The 19,788-nt window shown below is 40.6% G+C and overlaps 1 protein-coding gene across 2 annotated transcripts; it reads right to left on the reverse strand.

The window, feature by feature from the left end:
* Positions 1–1,133: 1,133 nt before the first annotated feature.
* Positions 1,134–10,579, reverse strand: mlh1 (mutL homolog 1, colon cancer, nonpolyposis type 2 (E. coli)). 2 transcript variants are annotated; one of them, XM_085428710.1, is made up of 20 exons: positions 10,109–10,579; positions 9,777–9,867; positions 8,943–9,041; positions 8,790–8,863; positions 8,620–8,692; positions 8,448–8,539; positions 8,332–8,374; positions 8,134–8,222; positions 7,924–8,036; positions 7,730–7,823; positions 5,760–5,913; positions 5,123–5,460; positions 3,401–3,543; positions 2,954–3,062; positions 2,804–2,867; positions 2,567–2,731; positions 2,371–2,463; positions 2,178–2,288; positions 1,941–2,089; positions 1,135–1,776 (listed from the first exon to the last, which is right to left on the reverse strand). In XM_085428710.1, exons 1-20 carry the CDS (start codon positions 10,213–10,215, stop codon positions 1,701–1,703), a joined length of 2,277 nt encoding a protein of 758 aa, XP_085284836.1. In that variant the 5' UTR covers positions 10,216–10,579; the 3' UTR covers positions 1,135–1,700. The 2 variants fall into 2 exon arrangements, with proteins under 2 accessions (XP_085284835.1, XP_085284836.1); XM_085428709.1 differs by having other exon boundaries at positions 1,134–2,089.
* Positions 10,580–19,788: the final 9,209 nt, after the last annotated feature.

Raw genomic sequence — 19,788 nt, forward strand, 5'->3', positions numbered from 1 at the left:
CATTATTTCTGCATAGATCTTAAGGCACTTTAAATGTTAGGTACAATAGTTCTACTGGGAACTGTTGTACTACTGGGGATCTACTGGGATCTTCCCACACAACCATCATAGGGTTTACAGAGGGGGGTCCAAATCTCTGGGTGAAAATCCCTTGCTGATGCCAGTGGTCAGAGAACTGTCAGACTGCTTAAAGCTGCTAGGACAATAACAATAACCCAACCACTCCTCACAACCAAGTTGTGCAGAAGAGCATTTTCTTCTGCAACAATATGTTGAACCTTAAAGCAGATGGGTTACAGCAGCAGAAGACCACACTGGATGCCACTCATTTCACCTAAGAACAGGAAACTGAGACTAAAAAGAAAAATGCCCCCTGGGCTGATTTCTGCTGCAGGATCATTGTGTGATGCTGTCACATCAGCATGTATCGAAAACTCTGCTGAATGTTTCCAGCACTTTTGAATCTGTGCCATGGAGAATTAATACAGTGCTGAAGGCAAAGGGGTGTCTAGCAAGGTGCACCTACTTAAGTTCTGTCTCTTGAACCTAAACTAAAAGCTGGTTTGACAGGAGAGGGGTCTGATGGCTGATGATGTGCCACTTTTGGATACTCTTAGAACAAGAAGTAAGCTGTCACTCTGAGACTGAGGCTCCGTTGAGATCATTTCTCATTCATGTGAGAAGAAATGAAATTAATTTAACAGGGAGCCAGTGACGAGAAACTAAGCTGTTCTTATTAACCAAGAGGTCTTCATTTGATTCTAATACTGAAGAGAAGCCCAAAATGTTATCAGGGGCCAAATGAGGACAAGGCTGGTTTAACCACATACACCGGATACTCTGTCAATGTTCAACCCAACCATTATAGCGCCATCTTATGGTCAAATTGCTGGCATCCTGAAAGATGATTTCAAACCAGGAGGATTTTAAAAACCTCAAATGAAGCCCATCATTATGGCCCTTTAGTGATTCTTTTATGAGCTAAAAATACTTCAATGGCCAAGCTGAAGATTCATGCTAACATCTGGTGTCCTGTCATTCCCACTGCCCTGAAAGTGAAGGCTACAAAAAAGCCACAGAACAAAACTGCAAATTTTGTGGACCATTTTTATTAAATATTATCTGCTTTTCTTGTGTTGTTTCCAGTCAAACTTTCTTTCCCATGTATGTCTTTTAACACGTTAATCCCACTGCTAAGCAATACTTGAAAGGGGCTGTCAGAGTTCTTCACTTCAGGTTGTATTACTGTGATGTGCGAGTAAAGAATTGAAGCTGATTTTGGAATCTTAAAAAGTGGAGCACATCTTTTAGATTTCTGCTTCTCTATGCATAGAGCGAGGGAAGCCTACACCAATTTCCACTTTTGAAACTCTGAAATCAAAAGATGTATGAATTTAATTTGTCCCCGTTTGGAATCACTAGAATAACTCGGGTTCGCTTTCTTCTTTAAAAACAAAACAGAGTAAATCAGGTAAGTACAGTTCACTCACTTTTCTGGTCTTCTGCAGGTGTTAAACTAGTTACTGTCCCTCAGGTGTTGATGGAAACACTGGCAGAGCTGCTTTAACCTCCTTCACACAGAGTGCTGACACAGCTTCGACTGACAGGTGGAATGGAGAAGTAATAAAAGTCGAGCTCATTTGCTGGCACGTTTTCGGGTTTCATTATGGGACTTGTGACCCACTTCTATTTTCCTGGCTTCATGCCTGAAGTCTTAGTGTTAGGAAACCATGTGGAGCCTTGGCACTTTTCAGTAAGCCGTTCAGAAAGGGTTTCCTGCAACAGAGACCCTTTTATAACAGAATTTTTACTCATAAAGACAGAAATGTGAAGTCTTGTTTTCTATAAAGTATTTATTTACAGTATGTGTTATTTAAGAAAAAAAAGAAAAAGAGCTTATATAGTTGATTTTTTTCAGCCATGATGAGCAGTTTCAGCACCTCTCAAACACTTTGTAGAGATCGGGTAAGTTGGCAATCTGCAGCACAGTGCCATCCTCGCTGAAGCTCTTCGGAGGACTGAAGAGGGTTCGGAAAGCTTTAAAGATGAGGTGTTCGACTTTCCACCGCCAAGACTTCACCTCAGTGCCCTGAAACGTCACGAGCGTTACACCTCACACGAGACAAAACAAGGTCCATAACTGGCTGGACAATTTCTGCAAAGTTCAGTATTCACACCTGCTCCTCTCCTGGCTCGGCCTCCAGGATGTACTGCTTCCTGATGGAGTAGAACATGCTGCACTCTTTGCTGAAGTCTCTGAAACAGTCCTTTTCACCGTCCCAGTTCACCTGCACGACATCGCCGCACAAAGGTCTTCAGTTTGTGTTTCCAGAATTGTAGCTTAAATGGAGAGGCTATGATCTAGGTTACCTCAGTTGCCAGGCGCAGGATGAACATAGGGAGACCCTCCATGACTGGGGTGTAGTTGTCGAGGAGCAGCGGGAGTCCTAGTAGGTTTCCTTCCTGTTGTGGGTGTGTTTTGGGTTTGGTTTCTTTTTTGGTTATAACATGAGTTCGAACAATGTTGAAATGCAAGCAGAAATTATCTAAAGAGAATATTTCTGACCTGGTCTATCTCCATGGAGAAGTAGTCCTCTAGCATCTCCGCTTTCTTTTTCAGGAAGTCCACTATGTACTGAGCCAGGCCTTCTTTGGGACCGTCCTCTTCAGTCCAGCCGCTCTCCTCTGACTCCAAAGCCAACATGGCCAAGTCATAAAGAGGTGCTGGGGTCTGAAAACACATTATCCATCATTAGGATCCACACAGTGTTTTCTAATCACTGACGTTGTACACTTTACTTACAGACAGTCTGAGTACACCGAAATTTCCAAAGTCATAAATGAGTATTTGGTAGAAAAGCTCCTGGCTGTAAGAGAAACACATTATCTGACATAAAGCAGCAGCACCAGCTTGAAAGAGCAGAGCTGAACAGAGTTTTTTCACGGTTCTCACCTGAGTTTGTTGGTGTTGAGCAGGTAGAGCTTAGTATGATGTTGCACCAGAGACCACTGGGGATTGACGCAGCCCACAAACGAGTGGTTCTGCATCATTTCTTGAAGGCCTGGAGAGAACGTGCATAAATAAAACATGTTTGGCTTTGTTTTGTTATGTAAATCACAAAAACCGCTCTTAAAGTTCATCAAGAAAGGGTTTATTTGAGACATGCTGAGAGGTCGAATGAATCATTACGAGAGCATGATGTAGCAGCAGAAGAAGTTGCGTAAAGCTGGTTATGAAAAACGACCTGGGCCCCGGAGCAGGAAGTCAAATCAGTGGAACATTTTAGAGAGTCAAAGAGGTTCTTATGTTAGACTGCTCAGTTTAGCCGGGATGGAGATTCCCCAGATCTGATTTGGCGCTAGTGCTCAGAGGTACAGGGCAGGTTTTGTGACGCCACACCTTTATGTGTGTTCTCTGTGATCTCAGCTCTCAGCTCTTTGATGCTGTTCAGTTTGATGAGTCGTCTCTTGGGCGTGGCTGCAGCCGTCAAGTCCTCGCCTTCTTCCTGCTGCTGCTCTTTCTGCTCTGTCCTCGGTCGCTTCCTGTCTCACAATAACGCACACAGACCCAATCACACCCGGTTACATTAAAAATGCTGTGGGACTTAACAGGATGTGCCAATGATCATACATGTTAACACACATTTAGTTGCAGATATTTGTTGTCTTAAAAATATAAAGTCTACATGTACTCCAAGATTGGACTGGATGACTTTCTTTGTTGGCCACTTGGGGGCAGAAGAAACCAACAGTATTCATCTGGAGTCATGTTTCTGCTAAGCTAACTCCAATATTTATCCTTTCTTTATCTACTTCTACAACAAGGAGGAATATGTGGCTCTGAAGCTGCCAGATGTTTGACTTTTCTTGTCTGATTTGTCACAGCTGTTTTGTGCTGCGTAGTTGGCTCACTTTAAATTTTGCCTGAAACTCTTTAATCACCCTTTACAGCTCAGGAATCTATCTATGAAGGATCTTCAGTGTTCATGTTTTAACAACTGTCTCGCCAAAACTCTTAACAATCTGTTATTCAGTCTCACCCCTAGATGTCAGTACGTTACAGTCAGCTGAATTCTGTTTTCTTACTCCTCCATATTCAAGTGAATAATGCAATAATGCCAGCTACAGTTGCTGCTGTAGGACAAACATCTCTGGCCGTTCATCTGTAGTGAGTGTGACTGTCACTCCACCGTTTACCGTCAATATGTGTCCACGTCTATTTACTCTGGCGGAGGCTGTAAAACTTTGTGAAAGGAGTCTGATACCACTTGGTGAGTCAGTGAAAATCACTCCTGTGTAATCACAGCGATAATGAGCTGAGTTTTTGAGGATATCCTGAACCTTTCTGTTGATAAGCGCTGCTCTTTTTTCAGCTGTTAGCTGTTGTTAGCTGGCGCTGAAAGTGAAACTTTCTTTAAAGTGGATCTAAAATCACTCTCACAGGTAGTGAATAAACTCTTTTACAATCTGAGTTTAATCAAATAGTTTATCAGAGGGAAAGTGTGATTCTTAGGATACTCGAGCCTGGTGGTATACTAATTACCTCATGTATGTGTGGCCAATCTTTAGCCACATACATAAACACATGTCCATCTCAGCCACTGTATTCAATATGACTGGGCAACATGGCAGCTTTCACAAACCATCGCCTGCTCCTATGTATTTTATTCTATTTCTATATTAATTCTAATTTAATGAGAAAGCAACACTTTGTTGGAAGACATATTGATACACTCCTCAATGCATATTTAAGAGCACAGCGTTCTTTTTTTCAGTTAAATAACCTTAAAAAATGACATGCTGTAACTTTAAATGCCAGTGTTAGTTAAACACAACACTGCTTTTGTTACTGATTGGCCCTAAGGGTGATGTCTCATCAGTGAGGGCTGATCCATGTTTACTTTTACATTCTTCTTTCTGCTCTCTTACACAACTCATTTGCTGCGGGTCAATGTTCAGATTTGCTCACAGTGCAGGATCAATCGTACATTAGACTTGTCCTGATCTAACTTGCAGAAATTCTGACAGGATTACACTTAAAGTTACTCCCTGACTGAGTCTTTAATCCCTGCTGACTCACACAATCTAATGCTGCTACTGCTACTGCACATATGTCATTCACCTCTGATTATCAAGAGCACCGACGCTGCCTTGTTCCTCGCCCTTTGGCACCTCTGCTTCCTGTTCAGCCAGCGCCTCCAGCATGTCTGAGTCATCTACATCGTCTATCTCTATGCTGTCCGCCTGGATGGCTTTGATCGCAGTCTGCCCACTGCTGGGACCAGCAGGCTCGGGATCAGGGAGCAGCTTTTCTTTTGGTTGGAGGAAGGCATCTAGCTTCTGTGTGCGACAGTCGGTCCTCACCATCTGATGTGCGTAGACTCGCTCGCTAGACTCCGATGTGGTGCTGGAGGCCTTAACCTCAGTGTTACCTGAGACTGACAGTCCCGGCAACAACGTCTACACAAAGACAGAGATGGGCACAGACTGTAAATGACCTGGTGGTAACTTCCACTGCTGAAAGATGAAGCCAGGGCAAAAGCCTTTCATACAAATGTTGTCACTTGTGGTTGCAAAAAAATAAAGATGGAGACAGGAACGCTAAATTTGAGCTTTAAAATAAATGCAGGAAATTAAAGCGACTGTATCCATCTTTTATCTACAGTCTGCAGTAAACACGTGGCGGTGCACAATACGTCAGATAATGTGGACGTGAAACAGTAGGGGCACAGTAAGAAAGAGACCTTGTCACTTCATACCTGAGTGAAATATGTACGTGAGGAGTTGGAGCCCAGGAGTTTGCTCTCGATGTGCTTCTGAACGCTCTCGATGACACTGTCCTCATGCAGGAAGTGCACTTCATGTTTAGTGGGATGAACATTAACATCCACATTCTGAGGAGCGATTTCTAAGCTGTGAAAGTTAGAAAGCAACAGTGATTCAAGGTTGTAACTCAAGAAACAGTGTTAGAAGAGTCCTAACTGTGATTCAGATATGTCAATAACAAGCAACAGATGGTCTTTCTTGATGCAGAGAAGCCCTTTGACCAAGCTGAACAATTTGGTTTAGGTCATAATTTCATTAACTCCTTTAAGGTTCTTTTTAATGGCCCTATGGCAACTGTTACAGCTAATGTGGTTAGGTCTAAAAACTCTTAAAAGAGGAAGCCAACAGGGCTGTCGCCACTATTATTCAGTCTGGCTATAAAGTCGTTAACTGATACAAAAAGATGTGACCCTGCAGTCTGCAGGATTGTAATCGGTCAGGATCTTCATAAGATTACTTTATATGCTGATGATGTTTTATTATTCTTGTCTAACCCTACAAAAAAATCAGTAAATTGTCTAATAGAAGTGAAACATTTATTTAGCACCTTATCTGGTATAAAAATGTATTTCTCCAAATCTGAGGCTATGTCAGCAACAGACACCCAAATCTTTTACTTCCTCCCCTTTAGAAATGGTCTCTGATGGGTTTCGTCTACTTGGGTATATTTCCAACATCCCAGTTCGATCAGATGTTTAAAGCTTATTTATTCAATAAGATTAAGCAAGATCTTGAACTTTACAACTCACTCCCTATGTCCTGGTTACACGGGGTCTCACTCTATCAAGCGAGGATGATTCAAATAGAAAAAAAAATTTAAAAATATAAATGAAAGTTTCATCTGGTCCAAAAGATGGGCACTCATAAAGAAGTCAACTTTGCAGCTTCATAGAATTTAGAAAATATCAATTGAGATGTCTTCTTCAATTTAGCTTTATATTGAATCTTCAGCGTCTAAGCATCCTCTTTCAAACCTAATTGTTATGAAGAATATGAAAACTGTAAAAGATTGGTGTAGGAACCCAATCACAATAAAAACACTCAAGGACTGGAGGGAATGGATTGCAGTGAGAACTGAAATAACATCCATCTTCCCCAACTGTTACCAATCCGGATTTCTTACCAGGTCATTTAAACAATGGACTGTGAGGTTTTCTTTTAGAGACCAACTGGAGAATGTGGTCCTACTGACCTTTAATCAAATAGAGCAAGAATGTAAGATAGGAACAACCTCTTGCATTACTTTCAGATAAGAGACTATGTCAATAACAAAACCGGTCCACTAAACAAGGTCAAGGACTCTGACACTGAAATTTTCTACAAGGAGTAATGTTTCAGTTAGCGTGTTGTACAAAATTCAGAGGGTGTACTCTGGGACCAGGACAGCTGAGACAGACCGTTGGCAGACTTTTCTTTCACACAGCCCCTTTCAAACTTCAAGTCTGCCACTTCACTTTAATGTTGTAAGTGTAAAATAAACTGTCTTACACACATTTGAGTTCTCTATGAATTGCAGAAAACTGAATTGAAACTGAGCTCAACCTGCTGTCTCTTCTCCTTGATCTCCCAAATATTTACATCTGTCTTTTCTGTGGCAGGAAAAAAATGTACTACTTAAGAGGATTTCTCATTAAACTCACTCAATCACCAGGCAGCACTGGATGATACTGGAACACACGCGTCATTATGTGCCTGGTCCAGTTTTAACAAGTTTTTAACAAGAACCTTTGCATAAAACTTCAAGCGATGGTCAAGCTGTGATAACTGAGTTACAAGGATAGATGAATGTCAAAAAGATGTGTGTCTTCCCCCTGCTAAGCCTAACTATTATTGTTGTTATTAACAGATGTACGACTTAAAAAAGCAAACACACACACAAAGCCACACAGGTAAAGTACATTACCTCAAGTAAAGGAACGGGTGTGTGTTCTTGGGGAGATATGCAGCATAAACTGTCTCAATCGCTTTCTTCAAAGCGCTCGACTCCACCAGACGATCTGAGACATCGCAGAAGACAGCTTCATTTCACAGAAACACAGCAGCTAACAAGATTAAATGCTAACTGCTGCGTTTCCAGTAAGTTTCTGTGGTACGTACGGTTTATGAACAGGATCAAAATGCATTTCTTGACTGAATAGTTTGCGTTTGAGATGTAGCCTTTCATCTTATAAGCGAGCTTCTGATCTTCACAGGCAACCTCGATCAGCTCCCTGGGAACATACCACAGAGCCGGTCATGCAATCAGCTCAGAGGTGAGAAGAGGTTGCATAAAAAGCAGCGCTCATCAAAGGAGATTTGCCGGAATACCTGCTGACTGCGTTGCCAAAAATCCCTCGAATATTATCCACTACAGACGCATTGGGAAGAGTCCTTACGTCTGCCACGGTCTCTCCTTGCTGGAAAGAGGAGTCACAAAAACAGACAGCAAATAGTTTATTTGAAGAAAACTGCTTCGCGTGCTTGAGGGAGGCATTTAATTTAAATGAAAAATAAAGCACATCTTACCTTTTTGACAGAGAAGCTTTTTCCTGAGTTGTGTATGGCGTACCTGCAGAGTAAGACAATGTTAACAAGTTGAAGCAAATTCACCAAGAATCATGAGAGACGAATAAAACCCACACCTGCCGACCACTTCTACAATCCTGGAGTACTCATCGCTCGGGCTCTTTAGAGCTTTTCTCCTGGTGGAGACGTTATAGAAAAGATCCTCCACCTGCAATCAACAAGAAGAGCAGCTTCTCAGCATCTATAAATTGTATTTTAGAGAACAGCTCATCTGCAAGGAGAACTCACAAGGATCTGCGTTCCCTGGTTTCCAGCACATGGTTTGGGAGGGCCTTTTAGTTTGCCATCGCTGTAGTTGGCTCTGCAAGAGAACACAACCAATTTATGAGAGAGCTGACATCCTAGTTGTTTTGTAGCCTTTAGTAAGGCTTTAGAGCAGATAAGGAATGCAACAGTACCTGTAAGCGCACTTTGCATCAGCAGTCTTTGTGGTTATGGTCACATGGGCAACATGGCTTATACTAGCAAGGGCCTGCAGACAAGAACAAACACAATAAATGTAATGCAGAACAAATTAATACAGTGAAGGCAGACAGAGGTGCACAGCTCACCTCTCCTCTGAATCCATAGGTTGCGATACTCGAAAGGTCCTCAAAAGTTTGAAGTTTGCTCGTGGTGAACCTCTCACAAACGATTTCCATGTCCTCCTTCTGCAGTAGTGAAAAAGAGTTTCACTTGGTACACAGCATATTCTGAACAAACTACCATAACGTCACCAGCAGGGTCATTCTGAGGCAACCCTTCATACTGACCCTTAAAATTTGAAGTGATTTTTAATCAAAGCCAAACAAAGAATTTTGTTTTTCATAGCATAAATATGTCTGACGTAACATAAAACATCATTTGTAAGCTTGTTTGTAAGCTTAGGCACTCATTCAGTTTTAACTTCATGCATTCAGTTGTTATAGTCATATATCATTGTATGCTTGTTCCTCACTGCGGTGGGAAAACTAAAGCCTGTGACAAGTAATTATGAGTAAGTACTATGTAATTCTCCATCTGGTCAAAACTAAGATTTATACAATTTAACAATACATCGCCGTGGGTTGGAACATGAAAATCATGTCATTTTAATTACATTTTCTTGAAAAATCAATCCTTTTTTTAAAAACTTATATTACTTCTCATTTTGTCATATTTAATGTTACCAGAAATTACTGGGGCAAATTGTTAGAAGACATGAAAAAATGGCTGTAGTTACAAGAAAACAGCTCAAGTATAAAATGTTCAAATGTGTTAACAAGTACACTTGAGTTGGTGTCTTCCGTCTTTCAGTTCAGGGAAAGACTTAGCACACTCAGTGACAGAAGAAAACCAAAATAGCTTAACCCTGACTGCGTAATGATGAAGCAGAGGCCACCCAGCTAAAAGGGCGGGTCACCCACCCTGATGCCAGTGCCGTTGTCCTGAATTTGAAGAAGTTTCAGTCCGCCGTCTTTCACCGTCACCTGAATGCTTGTGGACTTTGCATCCAAACTGGAACAATTGTAAAACACAAAAGTGTATTTACCACAGGGTCACACTGCACGCTAAGAGGAGACAGTTACAGGTCTGTTACTATGTTACACGTGATGTAAACAGTCACCCCGGCCATGTATGGCCACCTTTAATAATCCCGCTACTTGGATATTTAAGTCACTAGTCGTACAGTGACTTAAATATCCTAACGTTAGTGCTCACGTTATTGAAACTGCTCTTTATATAGCTGCTAATTTACCAGTTTTCAATCATTTCTTTAACGGCGTTGGCAGGACGCTGAATAACTTCTCCCGCAGCAATGCGGTTGACAACAGTCTCGTCGAGCCTCCGGATAACTCCCGCCATGTTTACAGAGCTGCTGACTTCTAGTTTGGTTAAAGAGCAGGCAGAATGTGCGAGTACGTAAACATATGGAATAAACGGTATTTATTTAAGCTAAAGTGCAGCATTACTGCTGTACACGAAACTGAGCACGCTTGTGACCAGAGAGGAAGCAAACAAATAGACCACTCACTCCGCCTGAAAATGTCAGAGTATGTCAGAAGTTATAATGTCGGTCCCTCAAATACCTCAATGACCGTTATAATAAACGTTTTAATCTCTTTTAAAAAATAAACTATAATTGCGGAGAAAATTTTTAGACATAATTTTCAATTTATTTAGATAAAGGCACGCATCTTCCTAAACACACAATCTTCGACGACAGCGCGGGTAGAAGGCGGGGGCGGTGACTACGTCCGGCTGTAGAGCTACGTAATTCCCGAAAAGTCTTCTTCGTTGGCAAATATTTTTGAAATACTGTAGCCTAGCGACCCGTAACGGTTGTGTAATCATGCTTTTTGAGGAGTAAACAGTTATTTTTGTGAAAAGCTAAAATAATTACGGTTATATAGTTCAATTACAAATATGTTTGCAGAAAATAAATGGCAATTATGTGTTTTACTTTCTTCCCCCCCCCCCCCCCCCCTTTTGTTTGATCTATTAATCAGAATCAGAATCAGAATCAGAATACTTTATTGATCCCTGGGGGAAATTATTTTTTGTTACAGTGCTCCATTTTAAACCAACATTAAGACAAGACAGACAATATGCTAACTAAGAATAGTACAATATATACATATATATACATACATACATACATAAGTCACTTATAAATAAATATTTGGAAAAGAAACATGTGTAGTTGTAGCAGCAAACAGTGTGTTAAGTGGATGCGTTGTACAGGGAGATGGCCACAGGCAGGAATGATTTCCTGTGTCGTTCAGTGGTGCTTTTCGGTAATCTCAGTCTCAGTCTATTAGTGCTGAGACTGGTAGACAGATAATACTGTGGGTCTTTGCCATGCCCATTTCTGGGTTGTACAATTTTGAAGTGTTTACTTAGGCTTAAGGTAATAAATAGCTTAAGTAATTAGCCATAAATACCATTACATAATGAAGTCCTGAGAACTGCGCCCTGGTAAAGATTGGTCTACAAAAAGGTCAGGGGTCACAACCGCTTACAGAATTGCCCCCAAAAAGCCTGGCTTCACAATCACAGACCTACTGTATAACAACATTACATTCATTTAAGGGAACCTTAGCTTCATCTTTTGCCTTCAGCAATTTTCAGCATAGGCTAAAGCTACTTGGGCTTCTCCCTTATTCCCAAGAGGTAACCACATATGGGTAGCTCAGCATATTTGATTTGGCAGAGTTTTTTCTTTTCTTTTTTTAATGCCAGATGTCCTTCCTGACAAAATCCCAAAGGGATGTGTGTCGCCTCTAATGATCTAAACAGGGATCTTTCGCTTGTGAGGAAATTGCGTAAACCGCCATGCTGTTGAGTGAATATATAACATAAATGGCCAAAGTAACATTAAAAAGCGATTTATTTTGATGACCTTTTTTAGAAACAGTATTGCCAAAGCATCAAAATAACATACATCCAAATATCTGAATAGTACACAGTAATCGTTAAAATAGCAAAATGTATGGTATAGTACGTACAATGCAGCTCCATAACGTAGTTGTTTATATATTCACCTATGAAGTGAAAGGTCTATGAAAGATTCCAACAGAGGCAGAAATCCACTTGGGATTGCATCAGGAAAGGGCATGCTGTGTAAAAATCTGCCAAATCAAACAAGGAGAGCTGCCTGTTTTTCACATGGGAGCAGCTGACAGTAGCATATACAATATAAACCTGCTATGGCATGTACAGAGGTAAAGACATTTGACCTCTAAATTCCAGAGCCTTGTTCTGTATGAGTACAACATTCCCACCAAATAGTTTGTATGTTAAATACTTCCACTCCACCAGAAGACTTAACCCACAGTGGCATGGTCTGCGTTGTATAATATCAAATGTTCAGACAAGGCAAAACTAAATAATTACTAAATTACGTATTTTAAAAGGTAAAACTATTAGGCATTAGCGCAGTTTTCTCCCCTGTACTCTTGGCTGATTCACCTTTGAGGCCCTTGCCTGTGCACATAGTTGGCCAGACCACAAACTGCCTGCATTCCTCACAAAGCTGCATGCCTTTCGGCCGGTGGGCTACGGCAGAACAGTGGCGGGAGTTCAGAATCTTCCAAAATGCAAATCTTCTCAGATATTTTATGAGGATTTATTTTTTCATGAAAACTAATCTAGGTTACATGAACCCTCTGTGATTATGACACTAGGTGCCAGAGTTATGTTGCTATGCTGCTACGTTATGTTGCTGCTACGTTTTAGCCCCAAGCAGGGTGACCTCAATCGGATAAAATGCTGTGAGAAAAGGCCTTGTGTCACCATTCAGATAGTACCCTGCACTAGAGTTTCTCAGCGCACCCACTGCAATCTGAAATAAATCCAGGCTGGATTTTAAAATTTGTAGTTTCATTTGAAAGTTAAGAATGGGTTTCCAGCAAGAATTAATGAAAATACTCCAAAATCTCAATCCTGAAAAGCAGATTGTCCTCAAACACCTGCAGGAAAGCAAACAGAATGAGGTAGCAGTGAAAAACACATACTGGGTAAGTTTCTGCCACCCTGTACCCAGGAATCTGCATTTTGTTATATCGCCTAGAGTCAAATATGGATTATAATGGAGGTCTCAAACAAAATATATTTCATCTACACTTTTTGCTGAGGTTTAAGTTGCAGTGAGAAACCATGTGAGCTCAGTTCTCACAGAGCCACGTAATATTTTCCACCTGAAATCCTGCTTGGTTTTGTAAATCCCCTCAGAATCTGAACCAGGCTATTTCCGTGTAACCGTTTTTTCATTTTTATGCAAAAGTATATGCCTATGCAAGCAGCCCCGAGAGCTAACTCGGCAGGGTTTAGAAGTTCAGCAGCTCGTTGTGCCGCCTTCTTGAGCCTTTGCCAACTCGACTTCAGTGCCATCAAACAACTAATTGCAGGCGTATGCAAACAAAGGCCACAAAAGAAAATGGAACAACCTAAGAGGTCACTGGAAGTATGAAAGGAAGTCATCTTGGCAGAAATGTGACTCTAATGTTTGTCTTACTTGTGATTTGCTTATTCTGTGCTTTCTAGGCTCTTTCTGCAGCTAAACCTTGAAGGACTGCGGTAACATCGATCACTTTATGCCAAAGGAAAAGCTATAGCTGTGTGCTTGAGTCTGAGATGTACCGTGGGGACTTGATGTCTATTCAGTGTCCCTGACTCAGTGCAGGACATCCCAGTATGCAGTATTTCAGCAGCAGGATGTACCACAGGATGCAATACAATAGTGCTGGAAATAACGCAGGCATGTAAAAAAAAAGAGTAAATGTAAGCAAGATGTAAGGCATTATAGCTGCTCCCTGTTTTTTTTTTTTGTTTGTTTGTTTTTGCATCTTTTCCACTGGCAGACAGCATGTATAACATCATTGTGGAGAGCTACCCTCCCTGCAGTAAGTCTGTGTCCTGTCTCAATGTAATCTCAAGTCCTGGATGAGGTCAGAGCTGGTTGTGCATTACTCCAGTCAGTAATTGCTCCTATTTTTCTCAGAACATTTCCTCTAGTGCGACATAGTGTAAAGTGCTGATTACAGCTCTGCCACTCCTGTGGCGACCTGCCACACGTAAAGACAGGCACAAGCAAGCACGCATGTTAGTGTAGTTGCACACGGGACATGCACACACACGCAGCTTTGTAAGCCAAAGCGTGTCCAAAGTGGATTCAAAAGGTAGACTTAAATAAACTTTTCTCTTGTTGCAAGCTGCAGACACACACAGAGAAAATACTCTAAAAACACAAACACTGTCAACAGGTGAAATGACAGGCAAATGAGATGCACACCTGCTGCTGAGCACCCTGGGAAATGAGCTCAGCACTGGCCTAACACGGCCTCCACGTACGCCAAACAACGTGGATCCATTTCACACCTTCAAGTCGCTCTCTAGACATTCTGCACTGACACAAGCCTGCTGTTTTGTTACATCTGTGTGTTTATATCTACACCTTTTGTCACCAGCAAGTTGGTAATCTCTGGCTTAATGGAGATAAAAACTGGTGACAGGGGGTTGAAAGAGTACATTATTGTACTCTTGATGTGGGAATGCAATAATCTGCGGAATTTGCCATCCTCTCAACAAGTGACAAAGATAGAGGAGCTAGTCTTTGCTCAAATGACAAGGTTTGTCCAACATGGCACAGATCCAGAATCCACCCAGATAAGAGTGGCCATCTAATTTTATCATATTCAAGAATTTCATAGGCTGAATCTCATCTGGATATGGATGAATTAAGCAAAGCAACGTTAACACGTTTGGAAATGTGCTCAGCCCATTGTCTGCAGACTTTCATTAACTTTCATCATCTCTTTAGCCAAGCATGATCTCACCTCTTTGAGAACCACTAAGACTTCCTGTGTCCCTCCGTGACAGTATGCGCCCAGAAATGGATTCAGCAGCTGCTGCTCTTCCTTTTCTCTTTGTTTTCTCACACTCCATTTTTTTCTCTAGTGTCAATCTTCCTCTTCCTACATGCTCTCCTTATCAGCACAATAGCCTCAGGACATGTTATAAACAACAGATGAACACATGGCTTCCTACATAGAGGTAAAAGAGAGGAACTTCAGCCAAAAACTCAATCAAATCATTTTGTGTTTAACCATTTCTGTGTTTGAATTTTAAATATAATCAACATTGCGTGTCACTACTGGAGTTATCACTAAATACAGAGTAAATAAAAAATAGATGAAATGTGGATGTCTCAGTTTTGCATGTTATTCTTTTTGTCATGTATGGCAGTGCCACAATCAGGTGATTAAATGAATGTGATTAGTATAAACTAAATTTATACCACTCAAGTAAATTAAATTTGACCAGATTCAATTACACTTCATGTTTCACACTGTTCTTATGTAACAAATAATATTGAAAATTTACATGTCTTCACATTTTTTTGAGTGTGGCAATAGAATACAAGGTCAGGATATCAACAAGAGTCATTTCTGTACATGAACGTACATAAAAAAATGTTGTCGAAACCACAGATGTTTAAATATTACAGTGTGAATTGATGTCAAACAAGAATCGGAGCAAAGCACGGCCATTGTTTAGCACCTTCAGGCTGGCTTCCATCCCCACAAACTCGTCATGCTAAAATACAAAGCAAACCATTTTTACAGCCTAGTTAAAAAACAAAAACAAAACAAAGATGTCCATAGCTTATTTCCCTTTTCATGACAACTGTGAATGGAGTGAATTTGTATATAAGTCACTCTTTTTTAAATGTATTATCCTTAAAATTATGCAGGATTAAGGGTGTAGCTTATTTCAGTAACAGATAGATGCCAACAGGAAGGAATAGTTGTTAGCTGTATGCTAGGCCTCACCTCTGCTAACCCATTGTGTCTGTGGTGTTGGAGTCTTCCGGAGAATTTTTTAATACAATTATGGCAAACAATATGGCCAGTGTTAGTCAACTGTACTGGCAGACAATCAAAGAAGTATGCTCAGTTTTTTTGGTAGTGAAATTCTAGCATGATTTGTTTTATATGTTAGCACAGACACAGATCTCTGGGGGTATCTTGCTAATGAAGGTAGCTATCGTTTACATTAAGCCCTCCTTTTTATGATATGATGGCTTAAAAAACCATAATGACACAATCAAAATGTCAGACTCTAGGGTTCAAATAGATAGAATAGATTTATAGATAGATTTATAGATAGAAACTTTCCTTTTATGGTTCAGGCCACATGCAGACCGCTTTGATATTAAGCAAGCCAGACCAGTTAACCTCTTCTTTCTGACCATGTAAAGAAGTTTAAGTGCACATTTAATTCGATAGATCTTAATATAAGAAAAAGTGCAATTTCAATAATACATCTCCATTTTATCAGTTTTACTGGATAAATAAATTATGTTGTAGTAAATTTAAGAAATCAGGATGGATGAAAAGCAATCGGACTCATGAAAATACAGTTCGGATTTTCCAAAACTGTCTAGTTGGTTGGATCGGTGTCTTTGCTCTGCAAATTCTGGCCTCCGGGCCTTATGTTTGACATCCCTGGTCTAGAACAACCAACCATTATTGTCATTTCTGGAGTCATGTTGCAAGCCTAACTAAAAAGCATGGTCGGTTAAGGCTTATATTGTACATACCCACATTAAAAAAGACCTGCAAACAGCACTGCGGCCCCACCCAACAATTGAAGTTAAGCTTTTCCATTTGAAGCATTTATGAGAATATGAAGCCTTTTGAAGTGATACAGAGCTCTCCCCATTTATACGGTGAACACCTTGTGAAGATGTTCAGATGTCATTCAATGTCATTAAAAAGGTATGGCCTACAAACTACGTGCCATGTACTTTCCAGCTCTTCATGGGACCTCCTCGGTTTTGTTTGGTGCTGAATTCTCTAAGGTTGGCAGCTGTTGAATCTGTGCAGGTTGCCAATTAAATCCAAGGTTTATATTCTTCATTACAGAGTGTGTACTGGTGGGGCACAGTCCAAGAGTGTGGGAGTCCGGGAAGGTGGTGCTGTTCACGACTTGCACTCCTCTGTTTGTTTAGCAGTGTTATCAAAGTGTGTGCATCATGCAGAATGAGTGTGAACTGTATCACTCAACACTTTAAACGAACCTTACTTAGTCTACGAGGTCTCTGCAAGGACGCGGTAATCAGATCTGCGGTGCAGGATATTCTTCCTCCAGTGATATGCCTTCTTTGTCCCCTTTTGACAATAACAGTTGTACATTTGAGCTGAAGTTGTGGTATCACATAAATCATAACAGTTCACACTGAGTTTGATTCACACATTCTTGGTGGTGTTTTAGGAAGGGGGAGGACCTCAGCTCTGAGTCACTGTGTGTCCGAGTTCATGTTTCATAATCACTGCTGTCAGTCACAAAACCAAAAGGCAAGACATGGGTTGTGTATTTTTATTGAGAGCTACATGGGTTAAAGGACTGCCACTGTGAATGCTACCCAATGGTATGTAGTGTAGCAACTATCTATGAACCAAGAGAACATGACTTTTTATGTCTCTATTCCAACTGCTCCTCTGTGTGCCTTGGGTGGTGCCTGAAGCGAACAATGAAGGATTGTCTTCAAGTCTTTACTTGAGCTGCTATGTTGTCTCACTTCCTTTGGATTGGTTACATCAGCGTTCACGCTGACATGGCTATTTTAGGTATGAGGTTGGAGCTGCCCTTAAAGAAAAATCACTGAATTTTAGCCTCTCTATCTCTCTCCTTTCAAGGTTTAACAAAACACGGGTTGCAAAATCCTGTCTTGGAAACCCAGATGTCCTTCCTCCAACTTTTAGGCTACATTTCCACATGAGAACCCTTAGTAAACAACAAAGAAAGGATAATATCATTTCAGTTTATAGTGAATGCCACAAAAGAAATCGTTAATGAAGCATGAAAAGCAGAAAAAAAGAATGAATGATGGGATCATGTTGAAGGTGTAGCCTTTTTTTTTGCACACTTGAGGCTACACCTTCAACAAGGGCTGGTAGGGCGGCACTCTTTGTAATGATCATCCTCGCCCAGTGTTTCTATTGTTTGTTAATATGCTCATCATAGTAAGAAGTTTGAGGTTAACCTATTAGGAAGTCTTTTCTACAGAATCCAGGCTTGAATGGAATTCCAGTGACTGTTTACATTGTTCAGAGAGGATAGGTTTCATTCCTGTATTAATTAGTTTTATTCCTTTGCAGCGTCTCAACCTCTTAACAGCTTTAAAATTACCGGTAGTTGTTTATTTTTATTCAGCGTATATCATCAAAGGAAATATGATTAACTATGATTTTTTTTAATGAAGAGGCCTATAATTAGGTACAGCTGAATCTGAAGTCCCATTAGTTCCCATTTTTAACATATTTATAAGCAGAGATGGCTTTATCAGCTAGTGCACCATGAGAAAAAGTAAGACATGGACCCTTAATGGCCACCCCGATGTTTTGTGAATGAAAGAAAACATTAAAAACTGGTCAATTAAATAAGTAAGCATTAATCCTAAACCTAAACCACAAACATTTCCTTAAGTGTTATTCATTTGCCAAAAAAGGACTAAACCAATGTCACTGATGGCATGTTCTTCTCATTTTATTTCTACAGTACTTTGCAAAGTGTCCAATCATTTCTTTATATTTTGATTCCCGAGAGATCCATCTCACCCTTTAGTTGATCTATCTACTATTGACCAAAGCCTCATCAGATAAAGTCTCAGTCGAAGGGTGGCTGTCAAAAAGCCAGGAAAACTAGGAGAAAATGGTAAAGTATGTCAAATTATACAAAACTAAACAGAATATCAGCAGTAACAGATATTATTGACTTATGAATCCAAAGGTCAGGACAGCGGTACAACATGTGAAATCTGAAAATTCAATCAGAAAGAAACAAATGTCAAAGAAAAGCACCCGAAAACTGATTGAAAATTCACTGACTTATAATGATTTCAATGTACACAGACCTTTCTGCCTACATGGCTGCCATGGAACAAGTCAGAGGCTACTCTGAAGCACAAGCTTTAACTGCAAAGTAACATAGTTAACAAAATGCAGTCTGGTTACAATGTTATTTATACATTGTTTGATTGCAGTTTGCAAAGTACAGGACCCATCCTTGAGGCAAATCACAGTGATGTGGCAACCAGATGCCATAGAAGGTGAATGACATTCCGTGACTACAAGCAACTAACTAACTAACTGCTATGCAAAGTGGGCGGGACCTGAAATAAACTTTTATCGCTGGATACTGTTAACTGATATATTGCCTTAGAAGGCCTTAGACCAGAGCCTGGAATGTATGCAAGGAACCAGCCCTTGACTTCAAAGCAAATTGCTTGCAGCGTGGATGGAGCTTTAGGGAATGATAGGCAGTACACCAGTACATCTAGCACATCGTGTTGAAATGGTCACTTCCAGGCTCCAGTTGCTTAGATGGCCCTCTATTTACTACCAGGTCATATCTCAGTCAACTACAGTATGTTCTTCACTCCTCAGGTAGCTACAGTCACTCGCCTGAATGTTGAGTTTATCCCAGATACCACTCGCTTTGCCCAGCCTGCATTTTTTTTCACCTCTATTTGTTTGAAGTCGCTTGAATTGATTCAAATTTTTTTTATTTTTTCACTTGTCGCCATGTCAGTGCGATTTCCTTCCAGAGTGTGCGTGGGTACATGAGTGTACCTACAATTAAAGCTAATAGCTTTTATTACGTGTAATGTTATTAAACATTTTATAGAAGGAATTAAATCTCCTCATCCACCCTTTATGTCATTTTTGCCTTTCTTCCTGTTTGTTTGAATGTTTGGGTTTTTGTTTTGTTTTGTTGTTTTGTTTTGTTTTTTTTTTTGGGGGGGGGGGGGGGGGGTACCGAGCCATGCCCTTCGCTCCGTCCCTGGTAACAACAGCCGTCTCAAACTACTATGTCTGTATTAATGTGTCCGTATGCCCCTACTCCCTGGTGGAACACCCTGCTATGACCTGT

The sequence above is a fragment of the Rhamphochromis longiceps genome, linkage group LG13 (genome assembly GCF_057381845.1).
Source record: "Rhamphochromis longiceps isolate RC_006_pf linkage group LG13, R_longiceps_female_GT1.1, whole genome shotgun sequence".
Taxonomy (NCBI): domain Eukaryota; kingdom Metazoa; phylum Chordata; class Actinopteri; order Cichliformes; family Cichlidae; genus Rhamphochromis; species Rhamphochromis longiceps.